Consider the following 22,700-nt stretch of genomic DNA (forward strand, 5'->3'; position numbering starts at 1 on the left):
GATATCAAAGATCTAAAAATGTTTTAAAATAATTTTACAAAGTGCTTTATTTTATTTTAAGCTTTTGATTTGCTGACAAATTGGATAGATTTGTGCTTTACTTCAAGCACAATACTTTTAAACAGTTGCCATCCTTTTTCTACTGATTCTATATCTACAGTATCCTGTCACATTTTATATATCTTTAGCTGCTTTCCTGAAATTAGAAATTTTGATCTGTTCAGTTTCAAAATACACTTTAAAGCACACTAAACTATCTAAAGATCACAGTTCCCTAATGGCTCCTCACATTTATTTGCCTCACTCTGTCTTTATTGTTTGAAAAGGTGAGATTCATACAAGCATTTCTTCTTGTAGGTAATCAAACAAACTGAGTAACATAAACCATTTCAGTTTCTGTTGCTGCCATTCCTATAATGTGGTATATTATATATACCACAGCAACAAAACACACACGGCCCACACATTGTGGTCCGTGTGTGTTTTGTTGCTGTGTTCCACACTTCCTGACCTTGATTGTTCTCCCTCCCCCATTGGTCCATCATTACATCATTGTTTCTGTGTGACATCATCTTCAATCAACTCTCGGCCAATCAGAACGCAGATTATTCAGTATATTAGTTGGAGGTTTTCAGAAGGAAGGGACCTTTTGTTTGACTTTGGTCCCGCTTGGCTTAGCTTCGGTTTTGTTTCGCTTTTGGTTTTTGCTTCGGCTTCGTTCGTGTGTTTTCGTAGAGCTTCGGCTTTTGTTGGTTAGTGTTAGTTTCTTTGTGCTTTTGTCTGTTTGTGTTTATCCTTGTCTAGCCATTACCTTGCCCAGGCGTATTGTATCAACCTCTGTGTTCTTTTGTACCCTGTTACTTGTGTCCACTCTTATTTTCCCTTATTTGTATTCCTAGTTTACTTGTGTATTTGTGTGAACTTTTGTGTATAGGGTTAGTCTAGGTTGTTGGGTACATCTGCACACATAGTTGATTTTTGTATTAGTAACACTAGTTTAGTACAGGTGAGTGCCTTTTGTCTTGTATGGTTTTGGGTAGTGAGTGAAGGTTAGCTAGGGTGTTGAAGCCGCCGAAGACCGTATTTCGGGTTTTCTTTTGTAGTAAGGTCAGCTTCCCTCACTGTCCTAGCCAGCTCCATTTTGTTTTTTTCTTTTCTTTTCTTTGGCACCACTCTAGTTCCGTACCCTTATCATGCTTCCTAGTCCCTCACCAAAACCCACCTGCTTCCAAAAGAATTATCCTAAATGTTACACCCCTTTACCCCTAGATACTTGGGGTCGTAACAATCTACATTTGGTGTCTATAGCACACCCCTAACACTACACCTTTAGAATACTCTTTGACCATCTTAACTATAGAGAAAAAGTGACAATTTTCCCTGACCAGAATTTCCATACCAGTAGTTTAGTGACAAGCGGACGCTGTGATGAAGGGAGTGTTGTCCTTTCATGAGATGTCTTGATTCCTTGGTCATTAAAGGTTTCCTGACTCTTATCTTAAAGAAATGTTAGCCTCAGTGTTCTGGCTACACCGTAATTCAATAGGTGAAGCAATTGCTCACTTTTCTGCCTAGTCTGTTGTGTAGAGGAGCTGCTGGTATAGAATGGCTGCCAAGGGTCTCCTAAGTGCGTGCTGTAATTCTGTGGTGGTAAAAGTGGATCTGTTTCTGGCTACAAAGTATTATGATATTTATCCATTCATTTTCTAACTGCTTTATCCAATTCACGATGGCGGGGGTGCTGGTGCCTATCCCAGCAAGCAACAGGTGCAAGACAGATTACACCCTGGAAGGGACACCAGTTCATTGCACGGCACACACTGACATGTACAGACTCACAGGGCCAATTTTCCCAGAAGGCAGTATGTTTGTGGACCGTGGGAGGAAGATAGAATGCCCAGAGGAAACCCATATAAACACAGGGAGAGCATACAAACTCCATGCAGATAGTCCCCAAGGAATTAAACCCATGGTCCCAGTGTGCAAGGCAGAAATGTTAACCACTGCGCCACTGAGCTGCTCGCTTTGGTAGCCTTCAGAATGAAAAGTGCTATACTAATGTAAGGTATAATCATATTATTATCAAACCCCGGTGCAGTGCTTTTGCAGACTGAAATGAGTTTCATCACAGCTAAACACTTAGGCTCTGGCTTATATCCCTTATCTTCCATGGGTTTCCGTAGGAGGTGGGCAGATTCAGTTCTACACTGCAGAGGCTAAAATTGTTGAACCAGCCTCCACTGGCTCTAACTCCACACATCATCAGTAGTCATCATCAGCCTTGAACAGTCAAAATAACTGCAGGTTTTAATTGGTAAAACAATGGTCTCAAAATGTTCACCACAAATAAGAGGATCAGAGAACTACAAAGTTCTACTGTATTAGAGAAGAGTACATAAATAACAAGACACATACATTCCCTAAAGAAGTATGAAATGTATTGTTAGCTATGTCTTTACACAAAGAGATGAGTACATTCAAGGAGTATATGCACATTTGTTTCTATTAACAACACACTTGCATGTCAATTCATAACAATGTTTTACATAGAACATGAAGAAGAAAGGCAAATTTGTACTCCAGACAACAAGAAATTCTCGACTCATTTACTAAGGCTTGACTTTCAGATCCAATTGGCTAATTCATACTGTAGTACTCATATAATTCAGGACACCTTCCCTTTCTAAAACATTTAACGACAAAGCTGACATAATCTAACTGTAAAAATATTTTGTGCTATATGCCTTTTTGTACACTTTACAAAATACTCCTGTATTCTTTTCTTTGAAAGGACTAATAGAGCCCAGCAGCGGTCCTTTGGTCAGCTCTGGCCTTCTGTATTCTGTCGTCTGACCTTCTTCTTCTCCTTTTGTCCTCACTGGAGTCTCTGCAGAGCCCTTCATCACTGCCCGCCTGTAAGCTGTCAAAGGTGCCCTGCCTTTCTCCTGATTTCCCGCTCTTTTCCGCGTGTCTTCGTCTTTTACATAACTCGGAGCACCGGTCGAAGCAGCTGAACCTGGTTTCGGTGGTGCAGGCATACATTCCTGCTGGCACTGCCAGCACCATGGCACACACAATAACCACGATGTGAATGAGCTTTTCTCTTTGCTCGAGTTCGGTGATGTCGCTGCCCGTCACGAACACGACGCACTGGCCTCTTCGGGGAGACTGATTTTTCAGTGCGATACACACCTCGTACTTTGTTGCAGGCAGCAGGTCAGTAACTGAGTAGCTGTTGATGCCAGGTCCGATGTAGATCATTTCTTTCTTGGCGTCGTCGTATTTCCCAAAGTGTATGGTGTACCAGGTTTCAGAGGGGTTCTGTGTTATGGCATACCACTCCAGAGTGATTCCATAGACTGTCTGTTTTGCAATGCGGATGTCGATATAAATATTCTCTTCTGCCGAGGGCAAGGGAAACACAGATGAAAAGGGGGAGGACGATTCTGGGCCTGTGGCATTTACCATTATGCTGACTGAGGAGTTGCCAATAAAGTTGTTGGCAGTGCAGGTGTACGTCCCCCTGTCTGGTAGCTGCAATGACGGGATCACCAGCTCTGACTTGATGGTGTCTTCATCTACGTGAGTCTGCGTCTCTTCGCATGTAAAAGAAAGCAATCATCTGTCAGAAAATGCCATGTTATCAAGCCAGTCCACAATTTGTCCTTGTTCTACCCTGGGGATATCAAAACAACTTGTACTAAAATAAAACAATCCCGACATCAAACTATAATCAGCAATAATATTAAACAAATTTGGATGTGATTTCTGATCATTGCTACTGATCTAAATTTGCCTTAAGGTTGGTGGTTTTTCTCAAGTACTTGTTTGTACTTGAAAGTACAAGTTCTACATTGTGCTTATTTACTACAGACAGAATAATACTACAGACACACAGAAATGAAAATAAACTCTATAGAGAGAAATAAAAGCTTTTGTGCACTATGGTGACTCTAACTATCCCACTGGAAAATAAAATTCTGTTGGTTCCAATACTTACTCCTTGTATTTAATGATTGTTATAGTAGTATTGTAAACCTTACTGTACATATACAAATTCTTCTGGCAATTTTATCCAAATTCTTCATATCATAACTTCCTTGACAGCCGGACAGCAATCCCTATGGTACAGACTCTGGACATTCTGTCACATACCATTAGTAGTACATTATCATCTAATATTGGTCTGTTCAGTTTCAGCTGTCCCCAGAGGCATGTTTCTATTACTTCTTTAATCTTTTCCATCAAGCTTATCCCCAAAAGATGTCAGTGGAGTTAACATCAGTAACTATCATTTTCAATACCTCTTTTCCATTTTTCAATTAATGAAAGCTTTGTTTCAGTGATTTTTATGTCAATATCTATATTGAAAGGGAAACCTTCACACATATGCCACCTTGCTGATGGTGTTGCACAGCACTGAGGAACAGAACAATGTTATACTTCCTGTTTCTGCACTACCCCTCATACTTCACACCACACCACTGAGATGTCATGGGGTGAAAAATAAATATAAATGACCCTGATGAAACTATTAAAGCTGAAATTAAAACGGATGTTGAAGTACAACTTAAACGTTTTAAAAAAAAGCTTTGAATGCCCCAATTTCTGCTCTTTAATTAGGGGACATATTTTGATGAGAAAAGCTTGTAGTATAATTAACGGGAAGCATGTTTTATTTGGAGTTTTCTTTAGAGAAGCTTAAAGACCTTTGCACAAATTAAAAGCCATGTTGTTTCTTCTTTTCTTGCTTGTATTTTCAATATGACCATGCTTTATACAGTGAATGTAACCCTAGTCTGTCTCAGTATAGCTCTCCTACTGTATATTGCCTAGCTCCGGTCTCTTCACTCCCTACACGCCCTCCTTCCCTTTTTCCTCCCCCTCCCCCTCCAGGTTCTCTGTTCCTCTTCTTCATGCTCCACTTCCAGAGCCTGTTCTTTCTCCAGCCTTCCTCCTTACAGGTGGAAACCTTCTGCCTATAGAAATCAGAACTGCCTTATCCCTGACCTCCCCTGGCACCTGCACGAGTCTCAGCTGTTTAGAAAACACTGTTTCAGCCCTACATCCTTCAATAAGTCTCAATGCTCTGTTTTCCATTCTCACACTGCTAATGTAGCTTTCTAAATGCCTTTACTGTAAACAAAGTAGTCGGGCCTACAGGCTGTTTGATTTACTGCTCGTTACTCAAAAGATACAATCTTTCATATTGATCATGTGGCACTTGCATTACCTGTCTGGCTCATGCTGTTCTTATCACCATTTCATTAATTAAATCAATTTGACTTTTGTGTGCCTGCACAGTTGTTCCTTGCACTTAATAATGGTGCATTTTGTATTCTAAGCTGGCCTGGATAATGGCATCTGCAAAGTAAGTGATAAGTGCAGGGTGATACAATGGCTTGGTAAATAACAGTGCTGCCTCACTCTTTGATTCTCGGCTGGACTCCAGGGTGGAGTGGCTTCTATGTGCACTTTGCCTGTCCTCCATGTATTTGCAGGTCTTTTCTCTGGATGTTGCATCGTCTTTCTACATCCCAAAGCCATCCTGACTAGGTTACTTGATGTTTCTAATCTTTCTCTGTTTGTTTTGCAACTGACCGGCATCCTGTCCAGTGTTTTGTCCCACTTTGTACCCTTCAAGGATAGGCTCTTGATTGCAGTGACCCTTGTAAGAATACATGTTTTTTTGATAATGGATCCAGTGATGGGGCAGGCAATTGGAGAGCTGTGATATAATCACTTTCTGTTCATCTTTAGGTTTTGCTGCTATTTTGGCCAGGGACTTTCTTTAATAAAGATACCATCTTGTTTGTTTAGATTGCCTGCTCAGTGTTAAATATAACTCCAGGATAAACAGGTGTTCATTTTGAACAAGAGTGTATTAGCACACTCACTTACAGTCACTGTATACAGTCTTTGTGTGCCCTCCTCAACTAAAATCAAGTATTTTTTTAAGGTAATCCTAAAGCTTGCGGTTTTGTTCTGTGCAGTTTGTTTGTTTTGTAAATATCTTGATTTTAAGGCTATATGGTAATGACAAAAATGCTGACTATGACTTATTTCAAATGATGTTGTAGAGCTTACCAAGAAGATTAATAAATTAACTTTAAAACGTTGAAAGCAACTTTGAATGTCTAGGAAAGTTTCTGTTAAGAATCTAATGCAGTAAATTTGTAAACATTTTGTGTGAGGATTACTTTTAAGAATTAACAGTAAATTGGAGAAAATGTTTAAAGTCAGCTACTGTTTAAAAATCTCTTTAAAACAATTCTGTCCCTGCCAATGTTTTAGAACATCATCCATTGTATACGGTAGGCAACTTGCAATACATTACTTTTAAAACTTACTTTCCCTGACACTTAATATTCAGCCCTTGGATGTCTTGAGTCGAAAATACTCTTTTCATTGATGCTACTAGAACATTATTTTAAAAACATTTAAAGACAAGAAGAAAATAAACTATAGAGAGTGAAAGAAGGTTAACTGCCCTGTGGCATATATGTTGATTTATGAAATGTAAATTAACGTGTCTCATTTACAAGGCAGTGACTTAGATTAACATAATGATAGCGTATGGTCAAAGTTAGTGAAATAAGACTAAACCTTACCATTAAATCCTCTTATAATCTTCAAGCCATATGTCCACCAGACAGCTGGATCTGGCCGTGCCTTAGCCAAGCATATAAGAGTAATGTTTACCCCCAGAGGCAGTGAAATGTTTGTAATAGGTGCAGTGGCCACTGGCTTCATGCAATTCTTTATTTCAACTTCGTGGAAAAACTTGCCTGCCATGAACTGTGGGCCTCTGCAAGTCAAGTAGGAATTCATCAATATGACAGGCGGGCTGAGAGATCTGATAAACTGGACAAAGCCTCTCAGGCGACAGTCACACAGCCAGGGGTTGTCATGGAGAGCCAACACGACATTAGACGCGCTCTCCTCTCTTCTTCCGTTTTGCTCTGCCGAGTGGTAAAGAGGCCAGTTCAGAAAGACATCTCTGGATATGACAGTAAGCTGATTGAAGGATAAATCTAAGTAGGTCAGGCCTGGCAAATGTCTTAACGCGTGTTCTGGAAGAACGTCTAGACGGTTATGTTTCAGATCCAGAATTTTTAAAACAGGTGTATCCTGAAACGCTGTCCAAGGTACTGAGCGCAGTTTGTTCCCCTGCAGTCTCAGCTCCGTCAAATTCTTCAAACCCTCCAGACTCTTCATATTCATAACCGTTATATTGTTAAAGTTTAGCCAAAGATACTCCAGAGCACCAATTCTAGCAAACGAGCCACGAGGTAATTCCGTAAGGAAGGAGTTTTCAATTCGGACTTTTCTGAAATCCTGCGGGATGTTTTCTGGAATTCTTCTTAAGGCGGACGTCATACAAAGCAGTGATCTAACAACAACGTGAAACAATGAAAACAGGAATCATCACATTTTTAGTATCTATTACTGCTAGAAAGATTTTTTTTTCTGGAACATTGTTACAAAATATTATAATTATTTTATTAAAAGTATTAATTTGTAATTTTGCATATAAGTCACTTTGTTTAGCTGTTAGAAAAGCAAGTGATCGCTCAGCGGCACATTTATTCAAAAGAGTTTAAACTTTTAGCCACAGTGATCTTCGAATAAATTCTCCTGCAATACGAAATAAACACAACTTACCTCCCGTAACTGTCATTTGTACAACTGCAACCAGACAAGCAGTAAGAAACAACTGGATTGGCGTGAAGACAAATGCAAGCTATTACTAATGCAGCATAAATGGTGTCCATATTCCTTTAAAAGAAACACATGTAAAGTATTTGCACAGGACATGTCCACAGGTTCAGTCTAGTAAAGCGTATTATCATTAATCTTCCCTGACGCAATTCTTAAACACCTTAAGACACCAAATGACAGCTAAAGACGACGGAAGTCGGTATTTTTAGTTCAGCGAAACAGATTCATAAAATAATTGTGGGAGGTTGTTTTATGCATACACATACATATATTGAATACACATATAGAATATTTCCAGGTTTTAGTTATTTAGATATGTATAAATTCAATTTAGCTATAACTCTAGGAAACTAATATCTGATAGAAGCTGTAATTTTAAGAGTGCTTCAACGACAAGCACAAACTCCTTATATGAATTCAGATGAGATCATACCTGAAGATGGAAACAAGGATGATCTAACAAATCCAAAAGATAGTTTTTTGTTTTAATGGACCTTCAGTGTAAAACACTTTTGAATTGTGCTTACACATGACATGACAACATGACAACAACTAATAAAAGACAAATGGAGCAGAAAAGTACAGACTGTAATCCACCTGTGCCCTCTACAGATGTAATGTAGCCTATGACTAATTCAAACTGAAAATATTTTCAAATATTTTTCCTAAAATGTTAGAAATTACACATTGCTTGGGCTACTATGATGACACACAATAATTACAAAGACAATAATGGATTTAAAATAATTGTAACACATTGTTAAAACATATCATGTACTTAATTGCACCTTACTCACAGTAGACTGGTATAATGCAATCAGACAACCTTTAACTTGGCTTGGTTTCCCCTAATAATAAAAAACAGGAAATAGATACACATGCATGTAGTTCTATATACATTGAATAAAGCAATGACTATGAAGAATGACATCAAGGTACAAAATGCACATTTACAAGAACAAAGCTGTTCACAGTTCATTTGTTTGTGATTTTGAACAACCTCTACTATCAGTCATATTATTTCTTGCTTAACACAGAAAGTACTTTAATAATTTCTCAGCATACAGTGATTTTCATGTGCAACTAATTAACTACAATGGTACTAGACCAATACTATAGTAAATATAGTTCCAAACATTTCATTGGAAGCTGTGAAAAGGGATGTTAACTGAACAGAACATTGACCCGATAAATCAAGGAGCAGCAACAGCTCTAGTCAATATAACACGAGTGTTTTTATCTTTTAAAAGTGATATGAGTATAGCAACTGAGAAACTGTCACCATACCAATTAAGAAGTTAGATCATAAAGCTCTTATTGTTTGACCTGCTGTATTCATCTCTCCATCTGCTTGTTGTGTTACCTGGCTTTTTAAATGTAATAATGAGAGTGAACCTTTTTTTCTGAGTTAGATCCTCCTTACCATGTCCATATATTTTGTGACACTAAAAAGCACAATTTTAATGTTGTCTGATGCTGAATCCATTTGAGCTTATACATCAGTATTATACCAGAAATGCTGTAATTTTTTGGTGAAAAAGGGTCATTTTTTAAATGCTTTTCAGGAGATTTTTAGAGATTAAAGACTAAATGTCTAAATTCGTAAGTGTACAATCTGTTTTTGTGGATGAATGAGCTACTGCTCAGTAACCTTACAACTGTGCATTTTGCTGTCCTTAACTTATATGCTCTCTAACTAGTGAAAGTCCAGAATATGCTGTCATAATCTTCCAAACAATTTATCAGTATATCTCAAGAGACTAGGCACATAAAGCAGATATTTGATTATTAATCTCTCTCTCTCCCTTCCTAAACTACATAAAGGAGATGGTATCTTGCTCTACAATGTATCTGAAAATTAGTTTCTTTGATTCATGGTTTATTAACAATATTGTTATTTATTGAACAAAGATTGTCACATTTGGCAAGTTTTTATTTTCATATAGTACAGTAGGTTCACCAGGTTATCTAAATGTTGTAGGCAGATCTCATCAGATCTTACCGTTAAGCAAGGCTTGGTCGGTGCTGGGATAGGAGACTTCTAAGAAAGCAAAGGAACAAGTAATATGTTAATAAGGTTTATTCCATGCTGAAAAGAGAAGAAAGAAAATACAACGTTTTGGCTGTGGAGCCTTCTTCAGGTGCATTACTTGTTCATTTGCAGCCTACGCATGCTGTCACAGCTACCCACCTGGACTTCTAAGGAAAGCTAGGTTGCTACTACAAGTGGTGTTGGTGGACCAGTAGGTGGCACTGTTTGATCTGGCCAAGAATTTCCAGTCCAGTGTCCCAGTGTGAGGACACTGTACTGTAGGAGGTGCTGTCCCACAGATGAAACATTAAACTGCTTGTAAACCGCTTGCAAGAGTAGAGCTTTTAACCTCAGCCTCCTAGCTAAACTCCACTTCAGGCTTACACAATCTGTTGTCACTAAATTTATCCTTATATTCTATGTAATTTTTCACTTCTCTACTTGAGCTGCTAAGTTGAGGGTTTTGTGGTACATAATGGCACATCTTGGCTACCATACAACCTGACAAATTATTTGTATTTATTAATTAAAAAACAAATTTAATAACTTTTTGATTCATTTTGAAATCTGATAATTGATCATGACAAACGTGTTATATTATTACAAATTATTTTAATATTTCTTATAGGTATTAACTTGGTCATTTAAAGTGAAATTATAGCTGGTTATCTTGATTGTTTTCATTTTTCATCTCCCCTCATGTAATTGCATATATTTTATATTTCAGTAAGATGTGAAGTTTGTAAAGCATGTTCTTACATTACAAAACAAAATATTTCTGTATCATTGTTAAATTAATATCATGCTTCCAAAAAATGATAAAGGGGTCAAATACAGTATGTAAAAATGACTTGCTGTCTACTGTTTATACTGAAATTGTACTTTTTACATCCCTATAAATGTTTTTACATATTAATTGTAATATAAGAAGAACAACCTACTTTGTTTCTTCTCATGATACATAAAGCAAAAATGAGTTCTGCTGAATCTTAACTAATTAAAAAAAAACTCTAGTCTTTATATTTTAGCAATGTTGCATTTTATTTGCGATGTTAACTTTATATTATTGACACTTGTCTGTAATATTCACAGACAATGACAATGTATTAAGGCTTTGTCCTTCATCATTAGCATATTATTTACTGTAATAATATGATTATTATGTTTGGCACAAAATAGTCATCCCACTTAGCATGTGTTTTGCATTAATGTTCAGCTTCCCCATATGTTGTTTTTTCATGGAAACAAGTAAAAACAGATATACAATATTCATACAGTATATATATATATCACATACATTAAAAAAATGAAAAAATAAATTTGTGGAGTCTTTCAGTTCAATTTCTCACTTACCAAACTGTGTGTGCTTCAGCTATGTCTCATTTGACAAATTAGATGTATTAATGTGTTGCACCTAATGGTACTGTGCATTCTAAAATAACATGATAAAGAACTTTCTTTAAATTGAATTTGGTTCCAATTCTATATTTAAAGTGCAGCGCATAATAACACATAAACAGCAGCTATAAAAACAGGTTTATTTCCATACATTTAAATGAACACATATCTTATGGAAATGAAATTACATGTATATACATTGCAATCTGTTTTACATATTTTAAATCAGATGTTATTAAACCTGGCACATTAGCTTACATGATACACAGTAATACACATTGATATGCAACACATGTGATTCTGGAATGTCTCATTTGAACGAAATTCATGCATCTTACGTTTTGTGTCTATGTGCCAATAAACACACCAGTGGTAATATGCATTTTATGGGATCTGGTGTTTTTTGCAGTGTGTCGAAATACAGTATCTGTCAGTCATATTTTTCACCATTCATCTTCATGGTTATTGTACATGGGTACGAATTGATATTCTGAGAAAAAACACAATAAAAAAGAGTGTATAATAAATGGAAAATGGAATATTCTTCTTGGGTTTATTCTTTTATACACATAATGAAAAAAATATGAGGTTTACAATGAACAACAATAACGACAACAGCAAAAAGTTTCAACATCTGAAACACTTCCCTTTTTAACATATCACTGAAGCAGTGTTCAATAAACAGCTAAGGTAAGTCTTCGAATTCCCACAGGCTTAAGGAACAGTCTCACATACAGTACCGTAGCAAAACCTTTACTTTTAAAAACATTCACAGACCCTCCTAATACATAGCACCTTAAATAAGTGCAGAATCTTCCATAATAAAGCAAAGAACGTGGCATTCCCTTTTCTTTAGGTGTGCTAAGATGTGCTATAACCACATTGCCCACACTGTTTTCCACAGAACACCCTCTCAGAAGCACTGCACAGACATACAACTCTGTCGGAAATCTTGGATGATGCAAGATGTCAGCAGAAGTACTCATTTGGCTGTCCCTCAATCTTAGCAGTGGCCTCGGAGTCCAGGCTAGACCTGGCCGAGAGCAACCGGTTGGACTCCTCTGGGTTGAGTCTTGTCAGGTATTCGCCCTCCAGGCCCTTTGTTTTTGTCCCCGGAGACAAAGTTTCAAATGTGACATAAGAGTCCTGGATGTCTTTCGACTTTCTTCCTAGCAGTTTCTTGCAGCGCCTTTTCAGCGCACCACAACAGACAATTAGTGTTAGAGGGACAGCTATCACACAGGCAACAGTGATTACAACCACATTAATGAGCTTTTGGGTTCCATTAGCACTGGCAGCCTCATCTGTTGAGAAGATTACGCACTGCTCTTTTTTGGGGATCAGTCCTTTGACGCACACACAAGCAATATACTTTGTCTTTGGCATCAGTCCCTCAATGGTGATCCTGTTCTTGCCTGGATCAACGTTAATTCTGCGCATGTCCCTCTCTCCGAAGATTGCATACAGGACACTGAACATGGTGGTGTTTTTGGCAGTGGGTGCCCTCCATGTTAAAGAGACCGTGTGATCTGTGTCCCCAATCACTTTCACCGACCTAACCACACGTTCTGGCTCCTGTTGGAGAGAAGAGGTGTTCGCTGCGAGATTTGTTTTGTCCACTTCCAGTAGCCCCTCTCTGTTCATGGGAATGGACATTTGTCCATTCGCTCCACTGACAGGGATGCTATAATTCTCAAGCTCTGGGTACTGTCCAGTATAATGCCTTGGCTCAGTCTCTGGTGTTGAGGTAGTAGTTGTTGGAACTACATACCTAGCCACAAGTTTTTCCTGATAAGCTGCCTTTCCAATCCCATTTGTTTTTTTTCCCTTGGTCCTTTTTGGGTTACCAGTTTGATTATCTGACTTCACAGCATCGGTTATGATAAGAGAAATGACAGCATCTGCGCTCCCTACAAAGTTTGAGGCTTTGCAGACATACTTCCCAGAGTCTTGAAAGGAGACAGCTGGCACACTTAAGATAGACCAAATGATGCCTTCTTTCGAGACCTCCTGTTGAACTACAAAACATAACAAAAAATTAAATTTCATTCTGAAAACACTATTTCAATGTTCTGTGATAAAATAAGAATAATGATTTAGTAGTTTGGTCAAATTCTAATTAATGCAAGGTGGGAGTATTGGATGTTTCTTTGGCGTAACAACCCCTGTCTGAGAGAAAAGCAACCTGGTTATACTGTAAGTGTGAAACTGAAGGAACCTTCTCCCGAAAGTCTGTTGTAAAAACTACGTTTTTCTCATGGCTGCTCTATAAAAGAATTTCAGTGTCAGATCAATCTATATTTCTGACCTGTTCAAATAAGGTGCTAACGAGGCCTTGCATGTTGAGTGACTCACCTGTCGCGTTCAGTTGTTTCCCATCTGCTCGCCTCCACGCGAGGTCTGGGATGGGCACTCCAATAGTTCCACAGCGGAGCAGGACATTGTTGCCCACAGCACTCCTTACTCTTGCTACAGCAGTGTGCACTGTTGGTATCTGGCATTTTCTGAGCTCCACATCACTAAACAGAACACCTGAGAGGCTCTCTGGATCAGCACACCTGAGCCTGGTGTCTATAAAAGCTACTGAGGATGATGGAGACCTCAGGAACTGTGTGAGATCATAAAGCTGGCAGTCGCATACCCAGGGGTTGTCATGTAGTCCTATAAGCAAAACCAAAAAGACAAATGGGTACACTGCATACACTGGAACGTCTAAAAATGCCTAGTCTTCCCTCTGAAGACCTAAGTGGTCTAATCTTTACCATTATATTTTAAGATCCCATTAATTTACATATCAATGCAATTTAAATCAATGGTAGCAAGAACAATACCAAATAGCAAAGGTTATATTTGTTTTCATCCACTGAATTTAGCTAAAGGCACAACACCTGCACTCTCATGGTTTGTTTGGTCTAGAAGCTCTTGGGCTTCTAACAGTGCTGTCCAGAGCTGTTTTTTTCAGCATGGATTTTAAAAAGGCTCTTTGAGCCATTACCAGCCCCCTCCTTCTGTTCAGCAGACCTTGGTAGCTAGGGGGAATCTTTCCTTAAAAAGGGACTTTAAGAGGATCTTCATCTTCCCACACATTCTGCTAACTTGATTCTTTATAAGCTACTTACTCCACACTGTCTACAACAGTTACAAAAGGCTTGTCCTCCAGGAGTTGTGAATACTTAAGTATAACATGGCTGTACTGCACAAAAGGTAAATGTATATACTGTTACAGTATGTGTATATGTAACGTTTTAAATACAGATACACCCAAAATGATATAAGAAGAGAATTTCCTCCTGCTGTTTGCCATCTCCAAAATACAGAACACTGAAGATGAGATGGTTTATGAGATCCCTATGTACAGTATACTGTACATAAGAGATGCTCATAAATACAAGTCTGTTTTCAACAACCGAATCCTCTGAAACATTGTATTGTATATTATGCTTTTCCCTTCCATTTTCTAGGGCATTTTTGTTCCAGATTAAAAACCATCAACCTTCTTTTGTCCCATACAATACAGAATAATCTTCTTAGAATGTCATTTATCAAACTCTCCATTCATATAAACCTCAAGATTTCAATTATATGTCTGAGAATAAGAACGTGAAAGAATGAAGAATGTTTTCCTACCTAGAATCACCTTGGAATTCTCACTGTAGACATCCTGGACGGGTTTAACAGCTAACCATGTCGCCAAAACATCTGAACCTATGGTAACAAGGTTGTTGCTGGATAGATCCAGGTACGTCAGGTTTTTTATGTAAACTGTTACCTCGGGCGGGATTGAAGTAATCTGGTTGTTGTGTAAATCGAGTAATCGAAGGCTGGGCATATCTACAATCGATTCCCAGGGAAATGAAGTGAGCGCATTGCCATCCAGTCTTAACTCGTCTAGGCTATATAAACCACGGAAACTGTCAGTATTCAGTGTCGACAAAGAATTGAATGACATCCACAAAAATTCCAGGTTAGAGAGGTAATGGAAGGCTTCACTTGGAATTCTCTTAATTGCGGTCTTCTCAATTCGGAGCTTGGAGGTGTCAAGCGGAAAGTTGGCTGGAACTAGAGAGATCTCCGGGTCATTGCAAAGTACACTCCTAGAACAAAGAAATATATAATTTTTAGTAATAAAGTAATAAATATACAATTTGGACACTGTAACAGTATTTATATACGGCTTTGGAAAGCGATGGATATAACACAAAGATAAAAAAACAACGTTTGTTCTACTAAGGAAATATCTGTTGTGGACATATAAAAGTTGCAATAGTATATTGTTACGAATTTTTATCTGCTTGAGCTGATGACGATATTTTATAGGACGTTTGATCAAGTTCTTATGTGCGCACAGGCGGCATGTACTTGAGAAAGCTGTTGAACGCCTTCAATTAATTCTCGTCAATGAGAATATTCAGTCAGCGACACAGTGAAGCTAAAGTTTTATGCTGAAATTGATTTAATGGCACAAAACTACAGCTCACTGGACAGCACGTCTACCACAGAAATGGAGGAGAGATTAAAGAGCATTTGCACATTAATCCATCGGTAAATGGACCAGAGGAGAAAAAATATTTCAAGTTCGCGTTAACAAGAAAAAAAGGCAAGGCGCACATACTGTAAGGCCGTTAGGTTTCATAACAAATAACCGTGTTACATTTTTATTATACAATGCTGCAAATACATATTTTTGCCATCAGGTCCACTGTTTTTCAACCTACCTTGCCTTAGATCCATCGCTGAGGTTGTGATAAAAACAGCTGCACTGAGATGGACATGAGCTCCACACTAGAGGTAGACCCCCTAATACCAAACAGAAAACCCACTTAAAACTGAGAAACATTTTGCCTCCCAGCTATGCTACACTACTGAATTAATAGAAAGGTTGCTGTCTCTTTTAACGGAACATCAACGGCATTGTCTCCCCGCCTTGCTGTCCCATAGTGATCTAGTTGCTCTGAATCCCCAGATAAAAAAGGATAGACAGGGATTAGGGACTCGAGTTCTTTTCATTTAGATGCTGATTGCTTCCTGGAATCCTGTAGGTGGGGATGTCGCTCGTCGTATACGGTGCAAAATAGTCCAGAACGGAACTTTTTTAAACAAGACATCAATTCTGCAGCAAAAATCTGTCGTCATTTTTTTTATTTACGGCGTTACTCGGTGTAGTATAAGGATTTGTATTAGTCTGTATTACTGTACATTTTCATATCCGGTAAGAAAGATACAGTATGTTCTGCTGATTAAAATGAAATCAATATGAATTTTGTAAAAGGCGGCAGGTCTCCATTGCGTTTATTTTATTTACAATCAGTCAAATAAATTCAGTAATTTGCATGTGGTATAGTCTGTTCGTCAGGGATGTAAAGATAAATGCCAGTCGTTTATCGGCAGGCATTTTGCATCTTCTGAGTTATCTTCGCCTACATAAAGTTCTGTCTTTGTGTTTACCTAGAGTTCATAAAGTCATGTTAAGGCTAATGTGGCGTATCCCAAGATCAGTAAAAGACTGACAAAGGATGGATGGAGACTTCACAGTCAAACTCTCGTTTTAGTTCTTGGCTGCTTTTCCTCTTTTCTTTTCCTATTGTTCGCATAATGTCACTGCCAAAACATAACATAGCTATTGCACAAATTTCTCGTAGAACCTGAAATATACAACATTACACGACAATTTGCAACAATGGGAGCATTATAATGAGCAACTCTTTCGACCTCTCTAATACAGGGGGGTTCCTATGTCCGAATTCTCTTGATTAGAAGAAAAAGCAGCTCTTGATTAGACAACATTAATTGCTGTTCAAAAATCAATGTTTTCCATCTTACTAACAATGCGCTTTTCTGTTGATCCTGAACAACTCGTATCGGTGAATGTAAGACGGCTCACATAAGATGTCCTAGAAAACTGATAACGCTGACTGTGACAGCATCGTACATTTCATTTTGTCTACAGTATATCTCTTGAAAGCTTAACCAAAGGGTTAAGCAGAACGCGGCTTTAATTTATGTTTGTAGTATCCCAGCTTTGTTTGTTTTTCCCATTAGCTGGGCCAAATGGATTCCTCTTGCTGGTGACGTTTCTCAATAAATGGAATTGTTGCGAAACACAAGCATGTCAGTCAACACATATCTTAAGTGAAAATATGGCCTTGATTATTTCTAGATAATGTTAAACATTTGTTGGGATTTTGTAGAAAACCCGCTTGTTTTTTTCAGGCAGAAGTTAAATTGACGTTGTAAGCACCAACGCAGCGCATACTGTGCGGTACAAGCAAGGGAGTGTGTGACACAGACCTGTATTTTTTTATTCTGTGACGCTTCTTCAAAAATTCTGGACAGTTGAATTTTTCTGCAACTGCACTGTATTAACAAGCTGAAAGATTGTATCACCACAATCTTAAAATCACGCCATACAACGAGCAAGCGGGATTGGGGACAAATTGGGGTATGTGTTTGCTGAATTATAAATTGTATTAATATCAGGAAATTATAAAGTTTAAAACAATTCATGTTACAGGATAAATCTTTACAGTTCAATGAAACGGATCTTTTTCATTCTATAGGGAGATTATCGTGAAAAAAGCGAACATTTAAATAGTTTATTTTAAAGAGAACAGCATGACACAAGCGGAAGGAATTAGTGCTATAAATAGCGTAAATCTATCGAAGAAGCCAACTTTCCTTATATGTCTACTATTATTTATGCATTTGAGGTTGTTAAAATCTATTCTTCTGACAAATTGTGTTATCTTTTGCAATAGTTTCACTCAGATTTAGATTTAGATTATCACAATTTACTGGTACGATACAAGGATATTCTTTAGATATGATTTGCTTAGTTGCACATATGGTTTGCCACACATTTAAATGCAAATTATTGTGTAAAAACAGGATATGAAGTCCCGATGGTGATAACAGAATTCACCAATGTATTTACTAATGATTGGACACCTTACCCACAGTGTATACCAGTAATCAATTATTTTATATCTCCTGCAATCTGTGGTTTTAAAACTTGCAGTCTGATACTCCAAAATTCTGCAGAAAAATCACCACAGTAGAAATATTTAAATAATGAATACACATAGACATATCTACTGTATGTACCATATGACAAATAAAGGAAGTGTGTGCCCATGAACAGAAATTGATCATTTCTATGTTTGTCCAGATCATTTCATTTGTTTAATAATAACTGGTTATTTGGGGGTTCAGATAACAGTGACTTTTTAGTTTCAGTTTTGTCTATGTGCTTCATAGGCAGATGTATGAGTGTTGTTGGACAAATACACTTGGTTTCAATACAATAAACAGACTTTTTGTTTCTCCATTCTCAAATAGCACTTCTGTGTTTGACCCTGTGTTAACATTACACAAAGGGCTTACTTTTGAAATCTTTTACAAACCCTTAGTTAAATCACTTGGAGTAAAGTACAGAAAACACAACAAAATCCATATAATTACTGTAAAACTATATTGTACTTTGAAAAATCTTAATGTTTATAATACTGAATGGCATAAATCCCATTTATGCAGAAGACTTAATGCATTCTTTCACAATTTTAATGGCCTGCATTACAGATTAGCCTTTGACATACTGTAGAATATTTCCCTGCTCCCTATATTCTGAGACTCAGGAATAATGTAGGCATAATGACATTGACTTACAGTATACTGTATGAACACATTTCACAGCAATATCTACTTACTCACGTGCTTCTTTTAAAAATAAAGAATAAAGTGAAAATCAACATCTGGTTTTGTTAAAAATGGCGTGTACATTTAGTTTAGATTTTGAGTTACACTGAGATAAATGTTAATGCGCCCAGATTATTGTTGCTTATCCCTCACCCCATTTCTCATTCCAAACCTACCTTGGCCCTACGTCTAGGTCCAACCCTAGCCTTAACTCTAATCCTATGACGAACCAGACCCCTTTACCTCCAGTCCTTACCCTCACAGCACTATTCAACATAACACTAGCTACATCTGTAACCTTAGCCTCATACTCTATACAATTATAACACAATATTATCTGTATTATTATGCTCCTCTTCATTCTTGTTCATGTTTTCTTTATACCGCAAATAAGTGCTTTGGGCAGGTTCAAGATTTAGATGTAGGTTTTGGGTAGCTGCTCACTTCTAGTACTGTTAGCATAACCCTGCCCATTATAAGAGAATGTCAATGCAAACATGAGGTACTCCGAATTATCTCTCTTTAAGTAAGCCCTGTAACAAGGCTAACAAACAACTCAACAGACAAAAGCCGCCATCTGTGCATTTCATTGTTACAATATCTAGGATTATTTTCGAGAGCTCTCTACCATCCTTCAGAAATGACACTGTTTGATTTTATGGTCTGCTACTTTTTTCAATTAAAATTTGCCCTTGAGATTCATCGTAAAACCCAGTATAAAACACCCGTTAAACCCTCTCGCTAGCTTATTTTCCTTTACAGCAAGCCAGCCTGTTTGTAGAAGTGGATAGGCAGTAGAAAGTTATCAACAAGCATATAGGCTGATTAAATGTTTCCTTTTTTTCCCCTTTCATATCATTATCCTTGAACAACCCCAATGACGCTCAAATGCCAGTGAGATTAACAAAGCATTTCCATAATATGAAAAGGGATCAGATAAAGGTAAGAGCCTGCCAGACAATCAGTATATTGGTGAGGGCAACAAAAGACTGGGTAGAAATATGTGAAGCTCATTGTGCAATACAGAAATCTCAAAGCATTTCATACCAGCTGGGAAAACACCAAAGGCAGCTTCCCTTTTGTAACGAGAGGAATACCTATTGTATTTCTCAATCCAACAGCAATCCAGGGCCAAATCTGAGTAAAGGGCATGGCGCTTTCCTTGACAGGAATCTGCAGAGGCATTCTTGATCAAATTAATGGAAACACATACTGTACCCACACACTGCCATATTGTTTCTAGAAGAAAGACTGTTTTTTATCCACTAATTCTTTTATAGGCTGCAATTTCCTTTCCTTTCCTTTCAGTCTGGAATCTTTGCTGAAAGGGTAGATAAAGTCCAAAAGGACAAGATAGAAAGTCTGTTGATAATATCGTGCAGTACAACACAACCAAATGTATTTTAAAGCAGAGTCACACTATCAGTGTAAAAAGTGAGATCGCTGAGCAGACACCTAGATGTTCTCCCAGAGATTTCCTGGAAACAAAATCAACACAGATGATTCCAGGAGCAAAGCTGTTAAAATAAAATTAATTATGAAAGACCAAGGGAAGACCAAGAAAAATATATTTGTCTGGACTCTCTGACCTTTCTTACAACTACACTGCCAGGCATTGATACATCTCTGTACCCTTTGTCTCGGGTATCTCAATGACTAAAATGGACTGTTTTGTATATTGTATGTAAGAAGATGTTTTGCTCTGCAAAAAAATGTTGGTAATCATATTTTTTTCAGATTTCAAGAAGTGTTTTTCTCAATTAAAGGCATAAAGTCATTTTGAGACAAAAATATTTGCACATTCTCCATAGCACGCAATTTAAATGCTTTACTGAAAATAATTCTCATTTTGTCATACCACAGACACAGAGCTTAAGGGCAAATTAGGATCATGATGGTTTTAGCAGTTTGAAAGTCATGCTTTTAGGCTGCCAGAGATATATTTTTTTAGGTCACATGTTAATGCATCTGATGATTTTGGAATCTTTTTCTGTATTTACATGATATGTTTAATTTATTTAAAGGAACTACATATATTTATTCAATTAGAATCGGAAGAATAAGTGTTTCAAAGGGTCAACTCCCAAATAGTTTGCTAAATTTAAAAACCTAACAATGGTGTAAATCATCAAAACATTCAGTCAGACTTCTGTATGTATATTGATTAGCAAATTATTTTCAAGACACCTTTTATTATACACAGACAGGTACTGTAGACTGCACAAACGCATTTTGTCACATGACTGTGTGCGGTGTGAACACACTTCAGTGGCATTTCCTAAAGTTCACAATCTTATAATCTTGTAATGCAACAGTAGAATACCCTACACAATGCACCCTTTGTTTTCTGACTAAATCTATGGTTTGAAAAGCTGCCAATTAGAGATGTCGCAATTTAAGCATGTGGCCCTTCATGCTGCATGGCTATAACTAATTCAAATTCCTGTAGCTTTTGTATCTTCTGCTCTTTTGATAACAGGAGATGATCTTTATTCTCTGACTACCATTGCGGGTGAGCCTTTCTGTGGTGATGGATTTCTTTATATGAAACCCTCTTTTTTTAAATTGCCCACAGTACAAGTTGTTATTTAATAAAACATTATTTAAAAGTAAAAATATATAAAACAATATTTAGTGGCTCAGTTTCATTTTCTGAAGTACATTGTGGTAATTAGTTTCCATTTGTATGTGCATTTTGTTGGCTTCATTTTTAGGTTTCATTGAATTCCTTGCACTTACTAATGGGCATTTGATATTTAAATATTAAACAAATTATTTGATACTGTTTTCAATAAAGCATTTTTATTAGTTTTGGGTTGTACTGTAGGTTACAACACATTCATTATCAGTTTTTGTCTGACTTTCTCTTTTTTTGTTTTTGACTGTTTTTAGAATTTAGAGATAACTCATTCACAGTGGTTCTTTTGTTAGCTTGGTAGAATCACAAGAATCTTTTGAAAAGCCATTTAATTGCTTAAAGCATTATAAAAGCAGTCGTTTGAAGGGGATGAGCTGAGGACAGAACAAAGTATTAGAATTGAGATTGTAAATATTACTTATTAAAGATGAACCTTTTAAAAGTATTTAAAAGGTTGATTTACACTTTTGTTAGTTGATTGAAAGTGAACCAAACATTTTTGTTAAAATACATTTTGATTGTCAAAAGTAACTTTTTGAAGCAATAAAAAATAAAGGCATAGAATGTGTGACCCTATCAACAGACACTTAATGCCTCTTGTCTTGTCTAAATGTCCATGGTGTTCTCAATGTTGGTCAGTGAATAGCTACATACAGTATGACTGACCAGAAATATTTTTCACCAGGTACTTCGAAGTGATTAGTGATGCATTTGACATTACATTACTGTCGATTATGTGGCAATGTCTTCCACTTCACAACATCCAAATCCAAAGCAGAGAGTGAGAGATCAGATTCCTGGTACCTTCTTTACCCAAAGGGATGTGTGAGTAAGCTGTTTTGTTGAACACAATACCTTGTCTGAGAATCACAAATTGGCTGGATGACTAGATTAGATTAGATTAGATTAGATCAGATGGGGCCTCCTCTAGTTCATAACTTTTCTTATGTTCTTGTTCTTGTGTTCTTCCTCATGATAAACCTCTCACCTATGTGAGCTAAGAAATGTCCTGCCTTTTATAATGAGGATTACGAATGAGAAGTGGCCATCTGTTTTGTTCAAGGGACACAGAGTTTCAGCTTCAACACTGTGACTAAGTATTTTATTCATACAGTACCTCTTTCTGCAAAGAGGGAACTCCGATTTTCACTAGTGAATGTCCTACGTCACTCTCATGATATATTTCACCCAGGCCTTTTCAAGTAACATAACTGTTAT

At 37.3% G+C, this 22,700-nt stretch overlaps 2 protein-coding genes and 1 long non-coding RNA gene across 3 annotated transcripts; 1 reads left to right on the forward strand and 2 right to left on the reverse strand.

The window, feature by feature from the left end:
- Window positions 1-2,262: 2,262 nt before the first annotated feature.
- lrit2 (leucine-rich repeat, immunoglobulin-like and transmembrane domains 2) lies at window positions 2,263-7,813 on the reverse strand. The gene is made up of 3 exons (XM_015346229.2): window positions 7,666-7,813; window positions 6,612-7,393; window positions 2,263-3,596 (listed from the first exon to the last, which is right to left on the reverse strand). Exons 1-3 carry the CDS (start codon window positions 7,773-7,775, stop codon window positions 2,794-2,796), a joined length of 1,695 nt encoding a protein of 564 aa, XP_015201715.1. The 5' UTR covers window positions 7,776-7,813; the 3' UTR covers window positions 2,263-2,793.
- Window positions 7,814-11,275: 3,462 nt separating this feature from the next.
- On the reverse strand, window positions 11,276-16,195 carry lrit1a (leucine-rich repeat, immunoglobulin-like and transmembrane domains 1a). Its single transcript, XM_015346228.2, has 4 exons — window positions 15,868-16,195; window positions 14,780-15,246; window positions 13,508-13,813; window positions 11,276-13,170 (listed from the first exon to the last, which is right to left on the reverse strand). The coding sequence occupies exons 1-4, from the start codon at window positions 15,987-15,989 to the stop codon at window positions 12,122-12,124; spliced, it is 1,944 nt and encodes a 647-aa protein (XP_015201714.2). The 5' UTR covers window positions 15,990-16,195; the 3' UTR covers window positions 11,276-12,121.
- A 1,257-nt stretch (window positions 16,196-17,452) lies between these two features.
- LOC138238167 (uncharacterized) lies at window positions 17,453-22,307 on the forward strand. The gene is made up of 3 exons (XR_011189310.1): window positions 17,453-17,591; window positions 19,740-19,786; window positions 22,168-22,307. It is a non-coding gene; the product is annotated as an uncharacterized lncRNA (long non-coding RNA).
- The last annotated feature ends 393 nt before the right edge of the window (window positions 22,308-22,700 follow it).

This window comes from Lepisosteus oculatus, chromosome 4 (genome assembly GCF_040954835.1).
Source record: "Lepisosteus oculatus isolate fLepOcu1 chromosome 4, fLepOcu1.hap2, whole genome shotgun sequence".
Taxonomy (NCBI): Eukaryota; Metazoa; Chordata; class Actinopteri; order Semionotiformes; family Lepisosteidae; genus Lepisosteus; species Lepisosteus oculatus.